Raw genomic sequence first — 19,465 nt, 5'->3', positions numbered from 1 at the left:
CTCCAGCTATCTACACACTCCTACTCATGTACGTAACAGGAGAGCTGCGTCCAAAGGACAGACAACCAAGTGCTGACAGTGCTTGCTGTGGAAAAGGAAAATGTTTTGGAGGAAGGGATTAAAGAGTACAAATACTTTTCAGTCTATAAAACTGAACCCTATTTTACTTTTTCACAATAAGCATGTATCATGTAGAACTTAGAGAACTAAAAATATAAAGTTATATTTGCATTTGTGTGGACTACAACTAAAAAGAACTGGAAATGGGATGTAGCTGTATTACGGTGGTAGTGGATCTAATGCTATGGAATATTCTGATTTGATAATAAATGGGTATATGGACAGAAGGACAGACACAGTTAGATAAAAGGTGTAGCCTCTGCTGTTTCAAGACCTTGGTGCTGATTAGAGGTGTGACTGCATCCATGGTAGTGGAGATGAGCGTGAAAAACTGCTGCGTGTTCTGCCGATGCGCTTCACTGCAATACTGTGCTAACCAGTGCGAGTAAGCCTGCAGAGCGGCCAGGGACTGAGCATGCCTGCAAAAAGGAGAGAAGATGCGATTTTAAAGGTTAAGGTCAAAGTATATTAGAATCAAATGTGTTTCCATAAGAGGTAAAAATTCCATCCACTGTATTACTGTTCCAGGATCCATCCAACAGCATAGGAACCATTTACTTGCTCATGTTAGACCTTAGAATTGAAACTCGCCAATGACATATTGCCACCACTGCCCAGAACACAAAAGGGAGTTAGTGAAATGTCTATCAGCTCTTATTCAATCTTTCTGTGACAGACGTAAGCATCCCTGAGAGGATGATCAATGAAAAAACAGAACCAAAAAACCGAAGATACAACTAGTAAAAATGTTAACATCCATAGCTGCAGACCAAGGAGGAGACAACTACCAGGTGTTACAGCTTTATAAACACGCTTTGATGTAAGATTCTCCAGTTTAAGCTTCTGTCACACCATACATTATACCTGGCTAAAGGGCAACTGTGGAGGTGACAAAGACTATTTGGTTTCTACCAATTTTGTACTGCATTATACAGGCAACGAAATATATATCATAAAAGCTCAGGATTCATCAAAGGTAACACATCTAAACCAAGTGAGGCAGCTGTCTCAGAGCACACAAATGCCATACCTTCCTAATAACCCTAAATGTACTTTCTCCCTTTCCTATGATAAGTCCTCTGTGAGGTGACACTATGACATGATGGAAATATACTGCTCCCCAACCAAGACCCATGGTTTTGTCACCCACTGAGAACTCCTGCCTAAGTCATTATATCCCTGGTGATTGTGAACAGGAGACTTCTATGTTTCCTTTTCTGTTCATTAGCTGGCACTCTTCAATAAAAAGAGCTTTCCCTCCCCCTTCTTTGTTTAAACCACTACAGATACACAAATTTTTACATTCAATGTTATAATCCATTATCCTCCTTATTCTTTCTTGATGATCAAATCATGGAGTCTGGCTGCGACAAGCCCTGTTAAGCTCACCCCGACGTCCTTTCCCCGTGTGTCTAACAGTCACGGAGCACTTCCCTCCTCACCGACTCAGTGAGGTTTTCCAGGATCGCCCTGCTCCAAACCTGGAGTATTTCTCCAAGGAACTCTGGTTCCTTTTAGCAGAGACTGTGCTTTAGGAACCAAGGGCCTGGGTACTAGGGGTAGCCCTGCTACTAGAGGTCATCACTCCTAGAGCCCTTCAGTGAACGGCACTAGAACAGAGGCAGACACCACTTTAAAATCAAACTCAGCATCAGTAAGCAGAGGGCAAACTGACCTCAACGCCTCCAGACATGATGCGAGAGGAAGGACAAACCACCACCTGCGCAGTGTTCTTGATAAAAAAGTTTAACCTCGATCTAATACTACAATAGAAAGAAATAACCATACAAATCCAGATTTTTAAGATTTGCTTTAAAAAAAATTTAAGAGCTGAATCTCCAAACAGTCAGTCTCTCTCTGTCCGTCCTTCCTTCCCTATTTCCATTCCTCCTCCCTGCAACATGCACAACTGGCAGAACTGCTCTGGATTATAAGGGAAAACTTAATTTGTGATTCATAATTAGGTTTTGAATTAAAAGAAGATATAAAGGACATTCCTGGGACAACTGGAAGAATATGAATATGGGATATACATGCGCGCGTGTGTGTGTGTGTGTGTGTAGCCCTTCTCTCTCAAAAATATTGGGTTGGCCAAAAAGTTTATTTGTTTTTGTCCATAAAATGGTCCTAGTAGTGGTTAACTTCATTCAAAACAATTTTGTTAGACTGTATTGTGCCAGCTGTCATATTAGCATGCATTAAAAAAAAACTTATCAAAGTTGGTAAATTTTCGTGTAGCCATTTTAAGATTGAAGATGGAAGAAAATAGGCAACATTTTTGGCATATTATGCTTTTTTATTTCAAGAAAGGTAAAAACACAACTGAAACATACAAAAAAGATCTGTGCTGTGTATGGAGAAGGCGCTGTGACCGACTGAACATGTCGACAGTGTTTTGTGCAGTTCTGTGCTGGAGATTTCTCACTGGACGATGCTCCACGGTCAGGTAGACCAGTCGAAGTTGGCAATGATCAAATCAAGACACTAACTGAGAACAATCAACATTATACCATGTGGGGATAGTTGACATACTCAAAATAGCTAAATCAATAAAGTTATTGGTAAAAATGAAAACGTGTCTTTACTTTATGGAAAAAAATAAATGGGCTTTTTGGCCAATCCAATACTGGATGACACTGCTGCACCCACGACCGGCTGGAGCGCTGACAATGGTATTACGGTTCCGTGAAAGAGTGACTGACCTTGTTGCTAGGAGACACACGCTAAAGGGCTTACTGATGAAGTGACATAATGTCTGTAACTTATTTTCAAATAGATCACATAAAAAAAATGTATGTGTATACACAAAGAGAAAGCACAAGAGCAAATGTGACAAACATTTATGACGGATGGGCCTAGCTTATGCGTATAAGAGTATTCATTATATTTTCCCCCTTTGCTACAGCTTTGAACTTTTTCAAAGTAAGAGGTTAGCTAAGAAAAGGTATTTAAAGTAAACAAATACAGGTACTGAGAGTCTAAAATTCATAGTGACCAGGAAGTTATTTTGTATTTTCTATTTGGAATCCATTGATCCCTTTAAGTTCTGAGTACCAAAAGGAGGAAGGACATCAAAGTCTGCCTTTAGAGTCTAAGAATCTCAGTTCATCTATCAAATTTATAGAGCTCTTCAAGGCTAAAGGGAGGGGCTCTACAACTTCCTGAAATTGTAGGTAAGGTATTGTGTTTATGAGCAAATTAGCATTTTTCTCAGGAGAAGCTTCACAGCTTTCTTTGAATTCTCAAAAAGGGAAGCAATATTTTTAAAATGTAAACTATCGTAGTCGGAAAAAGTCTTTATCATTTATCTAATTTATAGCTCAAGATTGTTCTAGAACAGGGGCCAGCAACTGTTTTCCGTAAAAACCAATATAAATATTTTAGGCTTTGCAGGTAATATACCCTGTCACAACTATTTAGCTCTGCCACTGTAGTGCTAAAACAGCCACAGACAAAAAGTAAATGAATGGGCATGGCTATGTTCCAATGAAACTTTATTTACAAAAGCTGGCAGTGGGCCAGATTTAGCACAGGACATCATTTGCCAGCCCCTGCTCTAGTCTAGAGTGTGCCTCCTAGGCAGGGTGATCTCTAGGTTATGGTCTCATCTCTGGTCCCCATTCCTCTATCCCAGTGCTTTTCAACTGGTGTGCTGTAAGAATCTTTAAAATATGCAGTACCTGACTATTTAGTCAGAGGCACTGATCTCTCTTCCCTAGACTGTCAAACTAAAAAAATGACAACCAACATAACAGCAGCTGCCGAGTGTGATCAGCAAAATTTTAGTAATTAGTTTATGTGCGCCATGCGATTGAAAAGGCTGAAAATCGCTGCTCTATCACTTCTATGTGTCACTTTCCTAATGGCTTCCCACTGTCTAAAAAGTTTCTCTACGTGTGATCGCTGGATGTCCTGCTTCAAAAATCACCTGAGGCTCCTGTTTAACATGCAATACCAGAGCCTCACACCATCCTCTCTCATCAGAACCGCTGAGGGCATGTGTTCCCCATGGAGTTCTTCTATACACTAGAGTTTCAGCCTCTGTTCCACAGGATAAGATTCACGGCACTCAAAGTGTTTCCCCTTAAGTCCCAGCACACCTATCGACCCCACCTTCCTCCATGCGAACTGCACACCACCTTACCCACTGAGCGATTCTGCAACTCTGTCTTGGCTCCCTGCTGTTCTTTTCTCCTGAAATACCTACCCACACACCCTCTCAGCTCCTGTCGGCCTGGTGAGTTCCACCCACTCCAGCCACCCTGCCCCTGTGTATACAGTCAAACAATCTTCCTCTTTTTCTACATTTGGTGGTGGGAGTTTTACTCTTCGTGGCAGCCACTACTGTGCCTTTTTATCTATAAAGTTATTTGGAGTTGGAGGACAGGTCCTTCTTGAGAACACACAAACATGTAACTCTATACTTACACATCAATGAGATCAGGTTTCAACACTGATGGCACAGCAGTTTCAATGTTGTACAATTTTATCTGAGATCCATACAGAGTGACCTTGACTAACCTGTTGGCAAAGAAGCAGGTAAGAAAAAGCATTCAGTTATGGACTAAAGTAAGACAAAATAGACAAGGTACCAACAAAGGTCCCAAGAACAGAGACCAAACCTTCAGTCTTATCCCAAAGACATGATCTGACACGTGCATAAAGATTTATATACAACGATACTAATTAAACCATTACATACAGTAACAAAAAGTTTTGAAAATACAAATATCCAACATAGAGAATATACTATAATATGCTATAAACAATAAAAATTATTACAATGAAAATTTTTGTTACATGTTCTTCAATAAAATTAGGGAGAAAAAAGTATATATTTCAAAGAAAATACAGCACTGTAGAATAATAGCTTTATATGTATTACCTGTATAATTTTTCAACTTCTCTGAAAATGTTCATGATAAAACACTGAGGTGGAAGGGGCAAAAATATCTAGAATTAAATTGAGGTATCTTTAATTTCAAGCACAATTATTTCAGGAGCAAACCACTGAACCCACTGTTCCCCAAGGTCTCACTGTACACAAACAAGCATTAAACACAGTGAGCAACAGCAAGCTCTACTGGGAAATGGAGAATGCCTCTTTCACTGGAGACGGACACTCCTTTATGAGTCAAGGGGGAAAACTGGAGACCCACCTAAGTTCCCTCTGTGCCTCCTCTGTAAGAAAACTGAGACGGATTCTGGGGAAGACAGCATGTGCTTTTCTCCCCCTACACAGTGGTGCCGAGGGTCTCAAACTTCACTGAGCTTAAGAACCCCCCGGGGAACCTATTACAGATGCACACTCCCTGGTGCTACACCACGGACCAACTATGCAGTTCTCTGAAAAGCACCTGAGGCTCTAATGCATGTGGATCATACTCTGAAAAATGTTCCTCTCTGATGTGAAGAAAAAACTTTATTAGACTTTATTAGAAAACCCTAAGTTTGAGTCACAAATTATTTAGGGCTGGGGAGCAGACAGAAAAGGGCATTTCCAGTTAGTCAAGAAAATAAGGGTAAAAGAGCCAATGGTTGCCAACTGCAGTTCCAGGAAGGGGGCAGAGGCGGGGATCACTGGGAATCACAGCAGTTACTGTCAGTAAGCAACACACCAATGCAAACCTGGTACCTAATTCTGTCCTTCCTTCTTTACACTCACACAGCAGGTGCAGTTCGCGGCCATTCTACACATTTACACTGCACAGTCATCACGAGGGTCCATCTCCAGAACTTTTTTCGTCTTCCCAAACTGAAACTCTACCCACTAAATATTCACTCTCCACACTCCCTGCCCCCAGCCCCGGGCTACCATCGTTCTTTTTCCGTCTCTAGGGGCTTTACTGCTCTAAATGCCTCATACAGGTGGAATCATGTATATTTGACTTTACATTCTGTTTTTACATCATACAACGTTAATGATGTTCATCACTGAAAATGGACTTCTAAATGTGTCTTAATATTTCTATGTTTAGCAGTTTTATTATTAGGTTTGTTTTCTGTAAGCTACAAGTTGAAACACTGCTAATAATCACACTGGCTATTAAGATCATGAGGGCATAACAAAGAGTCTCCTCTCACACTTCATTTTAAATGAAAGAAAAAATAGCTTGAGTATCTTTAGTACTGAGCCTACAAACCTAATCAGTGCAGAAAGATGTATGTGAGGACCACTAAAATACCATTCAGGATCTATGACTAATCATCTCACTACGAAGTTGAGATGACTGGTGTGTGTGTGTGTGTGTGTGTGTGTGTATTATTGCTCAAGTATAAATTTTAAAAACACGGATTTCAGACAGTAAGACATGTTCTATCCATGCTAACCATCGCTGGAAATGGGCCTGATGCAAGAAGAGGAAAGAGGATTCTGGAAGTAGCAGCTCTGTGGTGTAGAAAGAGTACGGTTTTTGTACTCAGGAAACTGGTTCAAGTCCATGTGCTCCTCCCTCTCATGAACTGCACGACCTGAAGCAAGTCACCCACCCTCTCTGTGTCACACTTCACTCACAGATAAAGTGACAACATATGTCCCTCAAAGTACAGAAAGAAATAAAATGTGAAAAACCACTTCTGAAAATTTCCTACTGTATGCTGCTTTTATTATTACCATTAATCCAGCTTTTAAAGATTTATTTGAAATTCTTAGTTATCTCCGCTTTTAAGGTGAGAGTAACAGTTAAATAAAATCTGGTATGCAAGTAATGTGGCGTGGGGCTCGATCTCCCGCTCAGGGCGTTTCTGATGATGTGGCTACCAGGCCAGTAAAGCCTCAGGTGTCTTGACTTTGGGCTGGACCCACCCCTACCCAGCTTTGATCTAATCCACTCACCAGTGACCGTGAAAAAACGGGAACCACCTGTTCCCGTTCCCTGGTTCCCTGGAGAAGGGTCCTGTCCCCTTCTCCACATACATTTTAAGGGTAGGACTTTTTAAGTGTAGGAGTTTGTCAGTGGGGAGAAGGGGAGGACCAGGTAATATAAAATGGTTCTCAACAAACACAGATGAGGACCTAAAGAGAAGTAGAGAAAGGAGCGTGGTGGCGAAAAGGTTGGGACCCACCTCTCAGGTCAGGCTTGGAGGCTGCCCCGGTTTAACTCCTTAGGACCCTAACAGGACTAGAAAAAACAGTCCTACTGTAACACGACTGAGGGAAATTCCACTTCTGAGAGCTGGCAGCCTACTTGGACAGTGTCTCCGGCCTGCCTTTTGTTAATTACTAGGGCGTTCTAATGCCTCTTTATCCTATGAGGAAAGACATGAAGATTACCTCACCTGGTTTCTTCTGAGGCAAAGCCTGTCTTTATATCTATTACAAGATCCTCAATGAAATGAAAAACTATTTTCGTTGTCTGCTACATGCTAGGCCTGGTGCTAAGTGCCTTATCTCGTTCAATTTTCCCGATAAACCTAAAAATACTGTCTACTTCATTTTACAGATGAGGAATTTGAAGTTCAGAGAGGTCAAGTAAGCGCTCCACATTCACCATATATGTGCAGAGCCTTGGTTTACCTAGCGCCAGCGCAGAAGCTAGCTGGCCATATGCTGCCCCTGACACCAGGTACAACTGAGCTCTGAAGAGGGAATGGCTCCACGCTGTAAGTGCCAGCCTACCTCTCCACGACTGTGAGTGCATCGCTGAACCGCGCAGCAAACACGTCTCCGATAAAGTACTCAGCCAACCGGCCCACAGCCTGCAGCAGGGAGCTCAAGTCTCTCAGGGAACAGTGCAATCGCCGGCAGTCATTCTCTGCTGTGATGTTCAACCTGTGTCCTGGAACAAAACACCTCAGACAGTTTTTCACAGGAAGAACACACTTTGGTTACGACGATAAATACCAGCTCATCCAGGCAATCTACATTTAGCAAAACTAATCCTTGAAACATAGCAACCCACAGGCTGCTTCCCCGGATCGAGCAGGGAAAGTGGGCACAGTCTCCACCTAACACCACACCCACATGCACTCTGGAGCCAGAGGGAGAGATGGACAGCAGAGCAAGAGGGACAGACAGCCTGGGGAGTGCTATCATGGATCAAGCATCTATCTGATTCCGTGAAGGAATGACGCCACCAATTTTACATACATCCCCAGGCAGGTCCAGTGACTTGCCCAATATGGGTCATATTTCCAGAGCAGAGCTGGTGTCCTAAGCTCAGTGCAATCAACCCCAAACCGGCTTGCCTTCAGCACATGGCCCTGCCATAGAACGACATCTCCATGGGCTGAAAGGTAGGATGCGTCCCTGCCCAAAGAACAGGGTGCACTCAGCACTGAAGCCCAGAATGATTGTAGGAGCACAACATGAAACAGAGCATGGGACCAGGATTCAGAAGACACCGATTCCCTGCCACTTGCTAGCTCTGTGCCTCAGCGAGCCCCTCTAAGTCTCAGTTTCCTCATCTTCAAAATGGAAAAAAAAAAAAAAAGCTATTATCTGACTATTACAAGGACTAAGAATGCATTTTAAAAACCTTGTAAACCATATAAACCGTTTTCATAGTTGACAGTAATATGGAAAACAAAGAGCTATTGATTTTCTAAAGCCTGAAACTCTTACTTTTCAACATAATTTCTTCAGGCTAAGCAAGGAGAATGCAAAGATGAAGGACAAAAACATCCTCAATTCAGCAACCTCTTTTGCCCCCTGGGCCCCTCTACCCACAAGGGTCCGTAAGCTGGAGGAGAGGGCTCTAAGTCTGATACAGCCCTCCCTCACCCAGCAGGAGGAGGGGCAGTAACACTCAGATCACTGCCCACAGTCGCCTGCAATCCCACGACTCCCCAGATACTTTTCAAGCCTGCTCCCTCCACTGCCACTATAGGTTTTTACTTTGTTAGGAGGCAAGAACCTCAAAGTGGTTAACACCAATCCTCTTCCTGGGACTCCACAAACATCTTCCTAGAACCCTGATTGAAGCACACAACTCTTCTAAGGTAAGGCATCAACCCTCCTGTGGCTCTCTCCAGCTGAAGGGGGAGGACGTGAACTCCCAACTTCAACTCCAGGTCTCTCATGACCGCACCTCCTCCTACCATTCATTTTATCATCTGGACCCACTGCTAGTCACCCAGACACCTCGGTGTCTCTGCCTGGACTGCCCATTTCATCCTCTCCCCACTGCAGCCCCTGCCTTGCACACTCTTACATACCCTGCAGACCCACATAAGCATTATGTCTTCCGGGAGGACCTCGTGCCCTTTTCCAAACAGAGAGCCCCTTCCTGCACTCCTCCAGGACACCTCGTGCATAGACAGACATAAACTAATGATTTACAGGTCTCCTCACTGACTATCAAGTCCTTCATGATGAGGGGCCACACCCATACAGTGTCTGATGAAACACAAGTGACCACAAATGTATAAATGAATTTAATACAACAGTACAGAGAGAAAACTAGATAGAGCAGAAGGAGGAATCTCAGGAGCTTAATTCCCTCACATTGCCCTTGGGAATATTCACTTTAGTATTAAAAGGTGAATATGGATAAGTAATATCTAAGGGGAGAAAGCCAGCAAGGCTGAACACCTATGAAAAAGGTGGTGGATAAAGCAGCGAGTTTGATACCTCAGATCCTATACTGACTCCCAAGTGACGAGTCTGGGAACAGAGCCTTTGACAGCCTCCAAGGGATGACAGAAGACTGGAAAGGGGGACACTTTGGCCAGGCGTTGCTACAGTAGGTCACATCCCAAGGAGAAGAAGAACAAAAGGATGGGGCAGCTCAAGGAAGGACCTCACAAGGAGAGAGCCAGAGACAAAGGATAACTCTGACTACCCCCCAATTGCTTGTTCCTCCCTCCTACACTCCACATGTGCCTCAGTGCAGAAGACAGGACTGTCAGCCCACAGGCAGCCCCGTGAGGCCACCAGAGTGAGTGTCCAGAAGAGTGAGCCAGATCCCACAGTCAGAGCACAAGGAGGACCATCCCAGGCTGTCAGCCCGATGAGCCCACAGAACACACCGAACCGAGAGATACCTCTGGTCACACTGGGTCACACGAAAGGGAACACTGCCCTTCTCCTCATCTCCAGGTTGACAAAAGGAGCACAATTATGCACCTTCTAAATGTTCAAATTTTCAGGGTTACAACTAGGTAACCAACTCCCAGGGTAAATTTCTAAAACCCCTTGTTCCTCTGCATGCCAGCCAATCCTTAGGGCTCTGCAGGAAATAAACCCTGGGAGACTGGATGTAGTGGTACAGGCCCAAAGACATGAAGCCAGCTCGACTTTCAAAGAGCCAGATGGGTGGGTTTTGAATTAGCATCTGTAGCCCCTCACACTAATGTATGCGCCCATCTTCATCTTCCACGCAGCTCTACCCTGATCACTAGGTTTCAACTTATTCGTTGTGCTTAACACCTAGAACTAGGTACCCTTAGGTATACCTAAGAACTAGGTTTTTAAATATTTTAAGCATGGAGGGAAACATTGTTTCTCTTTTAAAAATCAAAACAGTATCCTAAATCAAGTTCCCATTTGAGTACAGTCCCTAACAGTCATTAGGCAGCTTAAAAGTTGTCCTGCCCAGGCCTGCCCCTCTGCCACTGCGTCCACACAAATGCACCTGACGCATGCCCTCCCCCCCGCCCTTCAGCCTTTTCCTGGACACCGGCCAGAGAGCCCGGCGCCTCTTTGAGGGAGCCTTCCATCTCTGAACAACTTGGTCAACAACATGGGAAATTTGTCTCCCTATAAATTCCTCCTTATTACCCCTTGTCCCTCTCCCGAAGGGTAGGATACACAACAAGCCTAAGCCTGATGACACACGGCAACCTTGGACAGATGTGAAGACAGGGGTAACATCCCTGCAAATCTCCTGACTGAAATATATCCCTGGGTGTCCCTTCCACTATCACCCATGTTACCCTCCTTCCAAGAATCCTTGCCATCCTAGACATTCCCCTTCAAACCTGCCCTAATCTGTCCAAAAAAGAGCAGCACCTACAAAGAAAAACACCCCAGAACTGCTGTGTGTGTGTTTTATTAAACTATTCATTTGAACCATATGAAATTGCTGGTATTGGACCATTTCTGACCTAACAAAACTGCAATTCCATATAATTCAACTTAACACATATGTGCCATCTAAGGTGTATGTTAATCAAAACTGCAGCTGGTTCCTTTCTGCTCTGCCTGCATGGCAGACAAACACAGGCATTAAGCACCACTAACCCAAGTGCCCCCCAGTTCCCCCCTTCGCCTAGAAACCCCATACCACCACCGCCGCCGAACTGCGCAAGGTACCACCTCAGCTCAAGGAGGGAGGCTAGAGCTCCCACTGAGAAAAGCTATTCAGATTCACCTGCATTTTCTTCTATTTAGCTAAGGTTAAATTTCTCCCCAATAGCACAGAACACCTGCAAAGTGGAACCCTTAGAAGAGAACACTGCTACACATAGATCTGAGAGAGAGAAAACATCACAGCCACAAACCAAGCCCTCCTGAAGTTACCCAGATGTGCTCTAAGCCACATCCAAAGAACAGCTCCTTGGAAATCACTGCCTTGGATAAAAACGTATTAATGTTAATGTAATTCAGTCTTCTCTTTTTGAAGAGGCAAAGCTATGAAAATCAGCACTTGCAGTATCCTGCCCTAAGAGAACAAGTCACAAATGGTCCCCAGCAGAACAAAGAACTCCAAAAATCATATATATTGTAGATGAAGCACTCTCTTAGGCAGGAAAGTCTACATGGCTAAACAGAAAACTTAATGAAGTTACTTAGCGCAGAACCACTGCCCCAACAAAGGAAGAGCTCAGTGAGCAATGGCATGACCACCTACAAACAAAAGGGATACTCTAGGGCCATGTAAGAACACAAATGCAGTACCAGAAGCACAATCCCCAATGAGAGGATTTCTCAAAACACGCCTGGTGGGAAAGACACAGTGAACATGAGGCACCTCAGGGGTGAGAAAGCACACAGCAACTGGCACGTGGCAGCACTGTGCTCTGCCGTGGATCTTACTAAGGGAGTGGAAGCAGGAAGACCAGTAGCAGAGTATGTGTGAGACTCTCATCCACACACTCCAGAGGAGACCCCCAGAATTAAAGGCTGGCTAGAGAAATGTGAGTAACAGAAGTGGGCCATACTCCTCAAAGAAAGGATAACATGGTTTCTGTTATGAGGCAGTAAGGTTGACTAACACAGCATGGACATTATTTGAGAGGGTGAATGTCCATGGGAACCAGAGACAGAATGTACTCAGAGTTCCACTTTTTAATAGCCTTGCATTGGAAACTTGGCTTTTGAGCTGCCTAGGAATGGGGAATGCTTCGTCATAGATAAAAAAGCTTAATGTATTTAAGACAATACATTAAGTATTTCTCTGGCCTAAGAGGTTTTGTCATTGGATTATGCACTATGGATCGGGCTGGGGATGAAATTTATAAATGACCTAGAAAAGCCAAAAGCACTGTGAAATTTGCCAGTAAATGGACTTCAATGAGAGCAGGTATATGATATTTTACTTAGAGAAAAATAGATCACATTATCACTGGATAAGAAGCTCTAAGTCATCAGCTGTGTCTCAGAAAAACAACTTAAGAATCACTGCAGGTTTTCACCAGGAGACAAACCCAATGTAATGTAAAGTTGGCTATAACACTAAAAAGGAAACCCAGGGATCAATTTTTGAGTGTGAGGGAATACATGTTCCAGATTCTTTTTAAGATCATTTATCCAGTGCCCTCAAGAATACTGTCTTTAGGGCACTGAATACATTCTAGGAGAGACCACCAGGGCACAGTTTTTCCCAGAAAATGGACTATGGAAAAATCTGTAGCATATGTATACAGTCAAATGATTTTCATTAATATTAGCAGCATACTTTACCGGCATGTTTGCTTTGAAAAGTGGTCTTTTTCAAAGTTCTGTATAAGCTGCCCTCATCCTATCTACAAAACTAGGGCCTATACTTGGAACGTGCCAAGTCCCATCAACCTCCTGGGGCCCAGTGAATTATTTAGAAGCTAATATAGCCATAGAAACAAGCCGTCACGGCCACAGAGAAGGGCAGTCTCATAAAGAGCTTCCCAGGGAAGTTCTGCCATGAATAACAAGTTTATCCAGAAGCTGGGTTGCACCTTGGGCAGCTCTGTGCCAGGCCGACATAGCAGTTACACAACAGAGGGGTCAAAGGCTGAGGCCAGACACAACTCCTGTAAGGAAAGCCCTGTAAAATGTCTATAGAAGATGGGAGGGTGGGGGGCACAGGTGTATTTGCAAGTACGGTATTAAGTGTCTGCTGTTTTTAGCTGATATAATGAATGCCAGATTTTAGTTAATTCAACTTTTTATAATTCCCCATTATACTATCTAGGGAGTAGCACTAACAAGCTATGTGACTTTCCATAAATTAACATCTCTGAACATCAACTTCCTTCTTTGTAAAACAGGGGTTACTAATATTAGTGCTTTACACCTCACAGGGCATGAGAGAATTAAATAACAAGCAAGTAATATAATGCCTGGTATGTAATGAGTGTTTCACAAATGGAGGTTATTATTATTACTATCAATACAGTAACAAAAAAGAAAGCTAACCCTAAACCCCCAGCAGGTGAAACCTGTAGATGGCAGCCCAGAGCCTTTCCAACTGACTTTGACCAGAGGCACCCTCAGGCCACTCACAACAGGAAAGGTATTGCTGACTAGCCATCGCACGCCCCACCTTGCCTCGGCTTGCTTGGGGTTGCTCTTATGTCCCACTGGATTCTAAAAACCAGAGAAGAGCGAGCACATCACAGCAAAGTCCAGGGTTGTTTTTTCCTAGCATACTTGATGGTTTAAAGGACATAAACTTCCTTTCTAATCTACCATCTGTGGTGAAATTGCTGCCAAGATGCAGATTTTTGTGACAACCTTTATGGCAAGAGTGTCAAACTCATTTTCACCAGGGGCACATCAGCCTCGAGGTTGCCTTCAAAGGGCCGAATGTAATTTTAGGACTCTATAAATGTAGCTACCCCTTAACTATTAGGAGTTGAAATTTTATTCAGCCCTTTGAAGGCAACCACAAGGCTGATGTGGCCCCCGGTGAAAATGAATTTGACAGCCCTGCCTTATGGGGAAGACCATTTGCATTTGCAACCTTGAGAGTTCAAGGTTGAACCCTCGGATACAATAGAAAAATGTAAAGGCCAAGACCCGGGATAAGGAAGGAGTTCCCCGATCAGCTAAGACTGATCTCCGCTGGCCAGCCAAGCGCAGACGGGCGCGCTGTGTCTACTGCAACATTCCAAAGGAGCCCACGCATCACCTTGCGTTGAGACTTCGTGGTGGTGCTAAGAAAGGAGGAAGTCTCACCTCACTCGCCAGAGTGGGGCGAGCACAAGTGAAGAATAAGCCTCAGTGAAAGGCTAAGCTGGCTGTGCTGAAACACTACAGAGTGGATGCGAACAGCAAAACCGGCCACCTTCGTCAGGAGTGCCCTTCAGATGACTGTGATGCCAGAGATTGTATGGCCACTTTGCCAGACAGTATGGTGGCAAATGCTGTCTGACCTGTTGCCTCAACAAACCAGAAGACAAATCATTGTATTTGGGTTAATAAAACACGTGAACTAGTTAACTAACTATATAAATAAAGGACATAAAGGCATCTTTATTGCTAGGGTTTTTAAAAAGCTCTACCTTTTGTTCCATATTATCCCCCCTCCCTCCCCACTGAAACACCTCTCTGGAATACACTGTCAGCCTCATCTTTCCCCTCCCCCGCTCCTACGCATCATGATTCCTTCCTGTTTACACATGGGGGGAGACAGAGCAGCAGGGAAGTGGCAGCGGAGAAACCATGTTCTGACAGCAAAGAACGCAGTAATGAAATATTAGTCCATTTTTTTAAACATTGGTTAGATTAGAAAATAAAAACCAGTTTACCTGACCCCGAAGTAACTATAAACTGCTGTAACCCCAGATAAACGTCTAAATTGTCCTGAAGAACTGGGAACTGAAAACAAAGAAACAATGATTAAAAAAAAAACATAAATGTAAGTTTTAACAGCATTTTACCATTAGAACAGTATAAGTAGCCATGGGGGGAGTGGGAGATAAAAACTTTTCTCTGGGAACCTTTATGTGCCACTAAGAAAAGATGGCTTCCTTCAGTGTCTCCACCCCCAACAATTTCTACAACTGAAACCACCAATCAATATTTGGACTAAAAAAGAAAATAACATCAGTTTGATACTTTTTTTAAACAAAGCAATAGATGCTTGGTATGACTATTATGTTCCTAGGAGAGGACATCAAGCCCCAAAATGATCTGATCCTTTTAGAGTTCTGAAACAGGCTATCTCCTTTCAGATCCAAGGCAAACCCTAGCCCCAAGAGAAACACAGGTGTGCCTTCGTTACAGTGTACGGTGAAGTGAAAAGACAGGCCAAACCATTTGAAACTCGCTCTCCCTTACTTACTTAGCAGGCAGGATGCTCATAACCAGGGCTGTATCTTTTTTTTCTAACCTGGTAGTTCCCCATTAAGATAAAGACAAAACTTTAATGGGACAGATTCCCTGAGAACAGTAAATGATGAAGTGGCACACTCCGTAAGAGAACACAAGATACAGCTGGGCTGTGCAATGCAAAGCTGACCCCAATAAATTACCTTGCCTTTGAAGAAGAGATAAGCTTAATGAAATCTCCTCAAAACACAAGTACCACTTAGTCAATGAAATCAGTCCTATGACTAAAGATTATAACATGTAAATACAGGCAGAGTGCCAGCAATTCGCTAAGAGTGAGCTTTGCAATGGCTAGCTTTTCAGCAATGTAATTCATATAAATAAATCTTCTATTTGGCCTGGCTACTTTTGAGCTACTGATGAAGGCATTAGTAAAGTTCTATTACATACAAGAGTTCAGGAAAGAAAAACAGGGCTTCCAAAAGCTGGATCTAAAATATTTTGGAAAAATATTAACATTTGATCCATTTGAGGGTCAGTTACAGTAATAATTCTGTTTAGAATATATATACATATTTTATAATACCAGAGAGCAAAAAAGCCTTGCTACTCATATTATGTGGGCAGGGAAATCATCAGGCTCTTCATCCCCCTCCAAATAGTGAGTTACCAGTGTTGAGAAGGCATGTGTGGGAAGGAGCTCCATCACTTTGGCCACTACCTCCAGGCTCTGGCGTAAGTACCGCTGCCACTCTGTCTGCTGCTGCAGGGAAAACACAGAAGGGTCAGTGCTCCAAACAGGCAGTCTCATCCTTCTCCCTGCCAATCTGTCCTCAGCCTCAAGTCCACTCTTTGACATACCAGTTTGAAGAAATGGCAAATGAGGGAACCAGGTTAATTGGAACTTTAAAAAGGCCAAGCTAAATATATATTTTTACATCCAATAAATTAATGTCATTAAAAGCTTTTTCATAAGAAAGCAGATGATCCATGCAGAATGACCTACTTTCCCCCCAACAGTCATAGAAACATAAATTAAAAGCCCCTGGGAAATGCTCCATCCAGCCCACCTTCCATCATTGCAGCTATAGGAGCCGGTCACTCATGCCTCCCAAGACCGTCCAGTGCCATGTTCTGTAACTGACCAAATCAGTGCCACTTGAAGAATGGTCTACAGAAAGGCAGCATCGGCATCTCCTGGGGACTTGTTGGAAATGCAAATGCTGTGGCTCCCACCCAAACCTCCTAAGTCCAATCTGTTTAACATGTGTGTTAGTGAATTCTTATCCACTTAAAATATAAGAAGGGCTGGCCTAAATCACACAGCTAACAAGAAGTGACGCTGAAGTTTACCAAGCAGTTAGCAGGCACCAGGCATGTAGCCAGTCCTTCCCCACGTACTACCCTCATGTAACTATCAACACAGACATACCATCCTCATTTTGGGAGATGAGAAAACTAAGGCTCAGAGAAATTCAATGCCCAGACCTCTATCTCCTTCATGCCCAAGGCCGCAGAGATTCAAATCCAGGCCACCTAGTTCCAAGTACAGGGTTCTTTCTGACCCAAACATGGTTACCCTCAATGTCTTGATTTTGATTATGCCACAGTCACTGTGGCATATTCTTAAGCCACATCAGTGACTTGAAAATTCTGAACTACATGGTGGTTAAGAAAAAACAACACTGGGGCCCTGGCTGGGTAGCTCAGTTATTTAAAGCGTTGTCCTGATACACCCAGGTTGCGGGCTTGATCCCAGGTCAGGGCACACCCGAGAAACAACCAATGAATGCAAAAATATGTGAAACAACAAAATAATGTTTCTTTCTCCCTTCCTCTCTCTCTCTAAAGTCAATTTAAAGAAACAGTAAAAGAGAACAGTGGAGCTGTGTCCTTATAGACATTTTCCTCATCAATGTGGGTACATCAGCATCAATAAATTCAAAATTTATTTTAAAACGTATCAGTTTATAAAGTGTACAAAGGAAATTTCCTTCCATTCTAGCTTTATCATTTTAGTATCGCTTTAAGTACTCCCACTAGCATCCAACTTTTACTTGTTACCCAGAGTGGGAAGCAGAGGTATGGGTGCCAGACAGAGGGACACAGAGTTCTTATTAAACCACTTTTCACTGTATGCATGTACTTACATCTCTAGTCCATATTGGTAAAAATGCCTGTAAAACTTTGTCTACAGTTAATAAACTCAAGGAGACTGGCAGGATATAAATTTCAAATGAACAACTCAAACCATTAAGACTACGCTGGCTTAAAAACAGTCCCCAGAGCAGAGGGCTGACAGGTCCCACGCGCCCACCCTGGCGCACACTGCATCATGGCCGGGACTGAAGGTCCATTAGGGGGCGCTGCTTACATCGTCATCCAGAGTCTCGTCATCTAACTCCTCCAGCTGGGCCTGGTTGTATCTGAACTGGATTCGATTCAACACCTCCGTGAGCAAGAGGACTAGGGCATCTTCGTACCTACATGGCAGGGAGAAATTCAACATCAGGTGAAAGCAAACCTTTAGCCTACGATTTCAAAAAGGCTTCCTGCACTATGAAAGGAATTGCGTCACGTACTGAGTTACCATACAAAAGGAGCACCACAACTAAACTTGGTTTACAGGTGTGTGTGTGGGAGCGGAACAGCAGCGGGGATATGCCTTCATTTAACTGCGTTCCGGCACCTTCTTGATGGACTGACCCCTGTATCATTACATAACGTCCTTCCTTGTCTCTGTAGCAATTTTTGCCTTTAAGTAATTTTGTCTGATATTAGCATAACTAACCCAGACCTCTTTTGGTTATTGTTTGCATTGAATATCTTTTTCTATTCCTCTAATTTCAACCTATCTGTGTCTTTTAAACTGAAGTGAGTCTCTTGTAGACAACAGACAGTTGGACCACTGGCTTTTAATCCATTCTGTTGATTTCTGCTCTTTAACTAGAAGTTAATCCTTTATATTCAATGTAATCACTGATAAGAAAGGACTTCTGCCATTTTGCTATTTATTTTCTCTATATCTTTTCCTCAATTCCTCCATTTTGTGTTAAGTAGCTATCTAGTGTGCCATTTTAAATACCTTGGCATTTCTTTTACCATAAATTTTTGGGTTATTTCTCAGTGGTTGCCAGGGAATTACAGGTACTACATGTATTAAATATGGATTAACCCAGTGATTTTTTAACAACTACGAGAGGTAAATGGTATTAACGGTATTTTTTCTGATGAGAGAACTGCAGCTGACCGCTAGCTGATTTGAACCCAGGGCTCCCTAACTCAACACCCCATGTTCTCTATACAAAGACCACCAACGGGTTTTGAGCCTGCTGAACCCACTCCCCCAAACCTACTCTTTAGTCAGTTTTAAGGACACTTACAACCTAAATGAAGAAATGTAAAAAAAGCCTGGGGAAACCCTGGCACTTTGATCTATGTCTAAGATTAATTTCTCACAGAAACACTTGGAGCCCAAGGCTTGGATATTGCTCACATGTGATAAGAACTTAACTCGGAAGACACCAACTTACACACAACAGCTGCTAACACAAGGGCCAACAAACCGCTAATTTGCAAGAACAAATCCTGTTGCCTAAATGCTTGCCTGTCCTGAAATGTCTCTCAGGTAAATTCAGGGATTGCTCCCACTCACAGAGCAAACCGTCCGTGCTGCTTATTCAGCTCTCAGTGCCAATTTCCTCTCCGTGCTGTGTGACGCTGGAGCTGACACTATGCAAAGCACATCTGTCCTTGGCCCTTTAGACTCTGTCGACAGGGTTGCAGCAGGGAGACAGGAAGGCAGCGGAGGGGACTGTATCCTCCCTATATGGGCTGCTTGTCCCGGCAGTGTCACCCCAACAATGGTCACCTGGCAGTAATAACTGGCTCCAGGTTCCGGCTTGCACTCTCCCAGAACCAGTCTCACCACAC

The 19,465-nt window shown here is 43.3% G+C and overlaps 1 protein-coding gene across 3 annotated transcripts in view; it reads right to left on the bottom strand.

Moving 5' to 3' along the window:
- The window catches only part of XPO6 (exportin 6), a 114,975-nt gene that overhangs the window by 20,297 nt on the left and 75,213 nt on the right, over positions 1-19,465 (bottom strand). For 2 of the 3 annotated variants that reach the window (XM_045848967.1, XM_045848969.1), the window contains 6 exons: positions 17,907-18,015; positions 16,203-16,295; positions 15,010-15,079; positions 7,739-7,898; positions 4,549-4,641; positions 395-539 (listed from right to left, as the gene is read on the bottom strand). In XM_045848967.1, the coding sequence (XP_045704923.1) occupies positions 395-539; positions 4,549-4,641; positions 7,739-7,898; positions 15,010-15,079; positions 16,203-16,295; positions 17,907-18,015 (670 nt within the window). The remainder of the gene's footprint in view (positions 1-394; positions 540-4,548; positions 4,642-7,738; positions 7,899-15,009; positions 15,080-16,202; positions 16,296-17,906; positions 18,016-19,465) is intronic. The other variant, XM_045848968.1, reaches the window with a different exon arrangement.

Source organism: Phyllostomus hastatus, unplaced genomic scaffold (assembly GCF_019186645.2).
Source record: "Phyllostomus hastatus isolate PE091 unplaced genomic scaffold, TTU_PhHast_1.1 phas_contig_64, whole genome shotgun sequence".
Taxonomy (NCBI): Eukaryota; Metazoa; Chordata; class Mammalia; order Chiroptera; family Phyllostomidae; genus Phyllostomus; species Phyllostomus hastatus.
The sequence above is the reverse complement of the archived record's forward strand: the minus strand, read 5'-3'. Positions and strand labels throughout refer to the sequence as shown.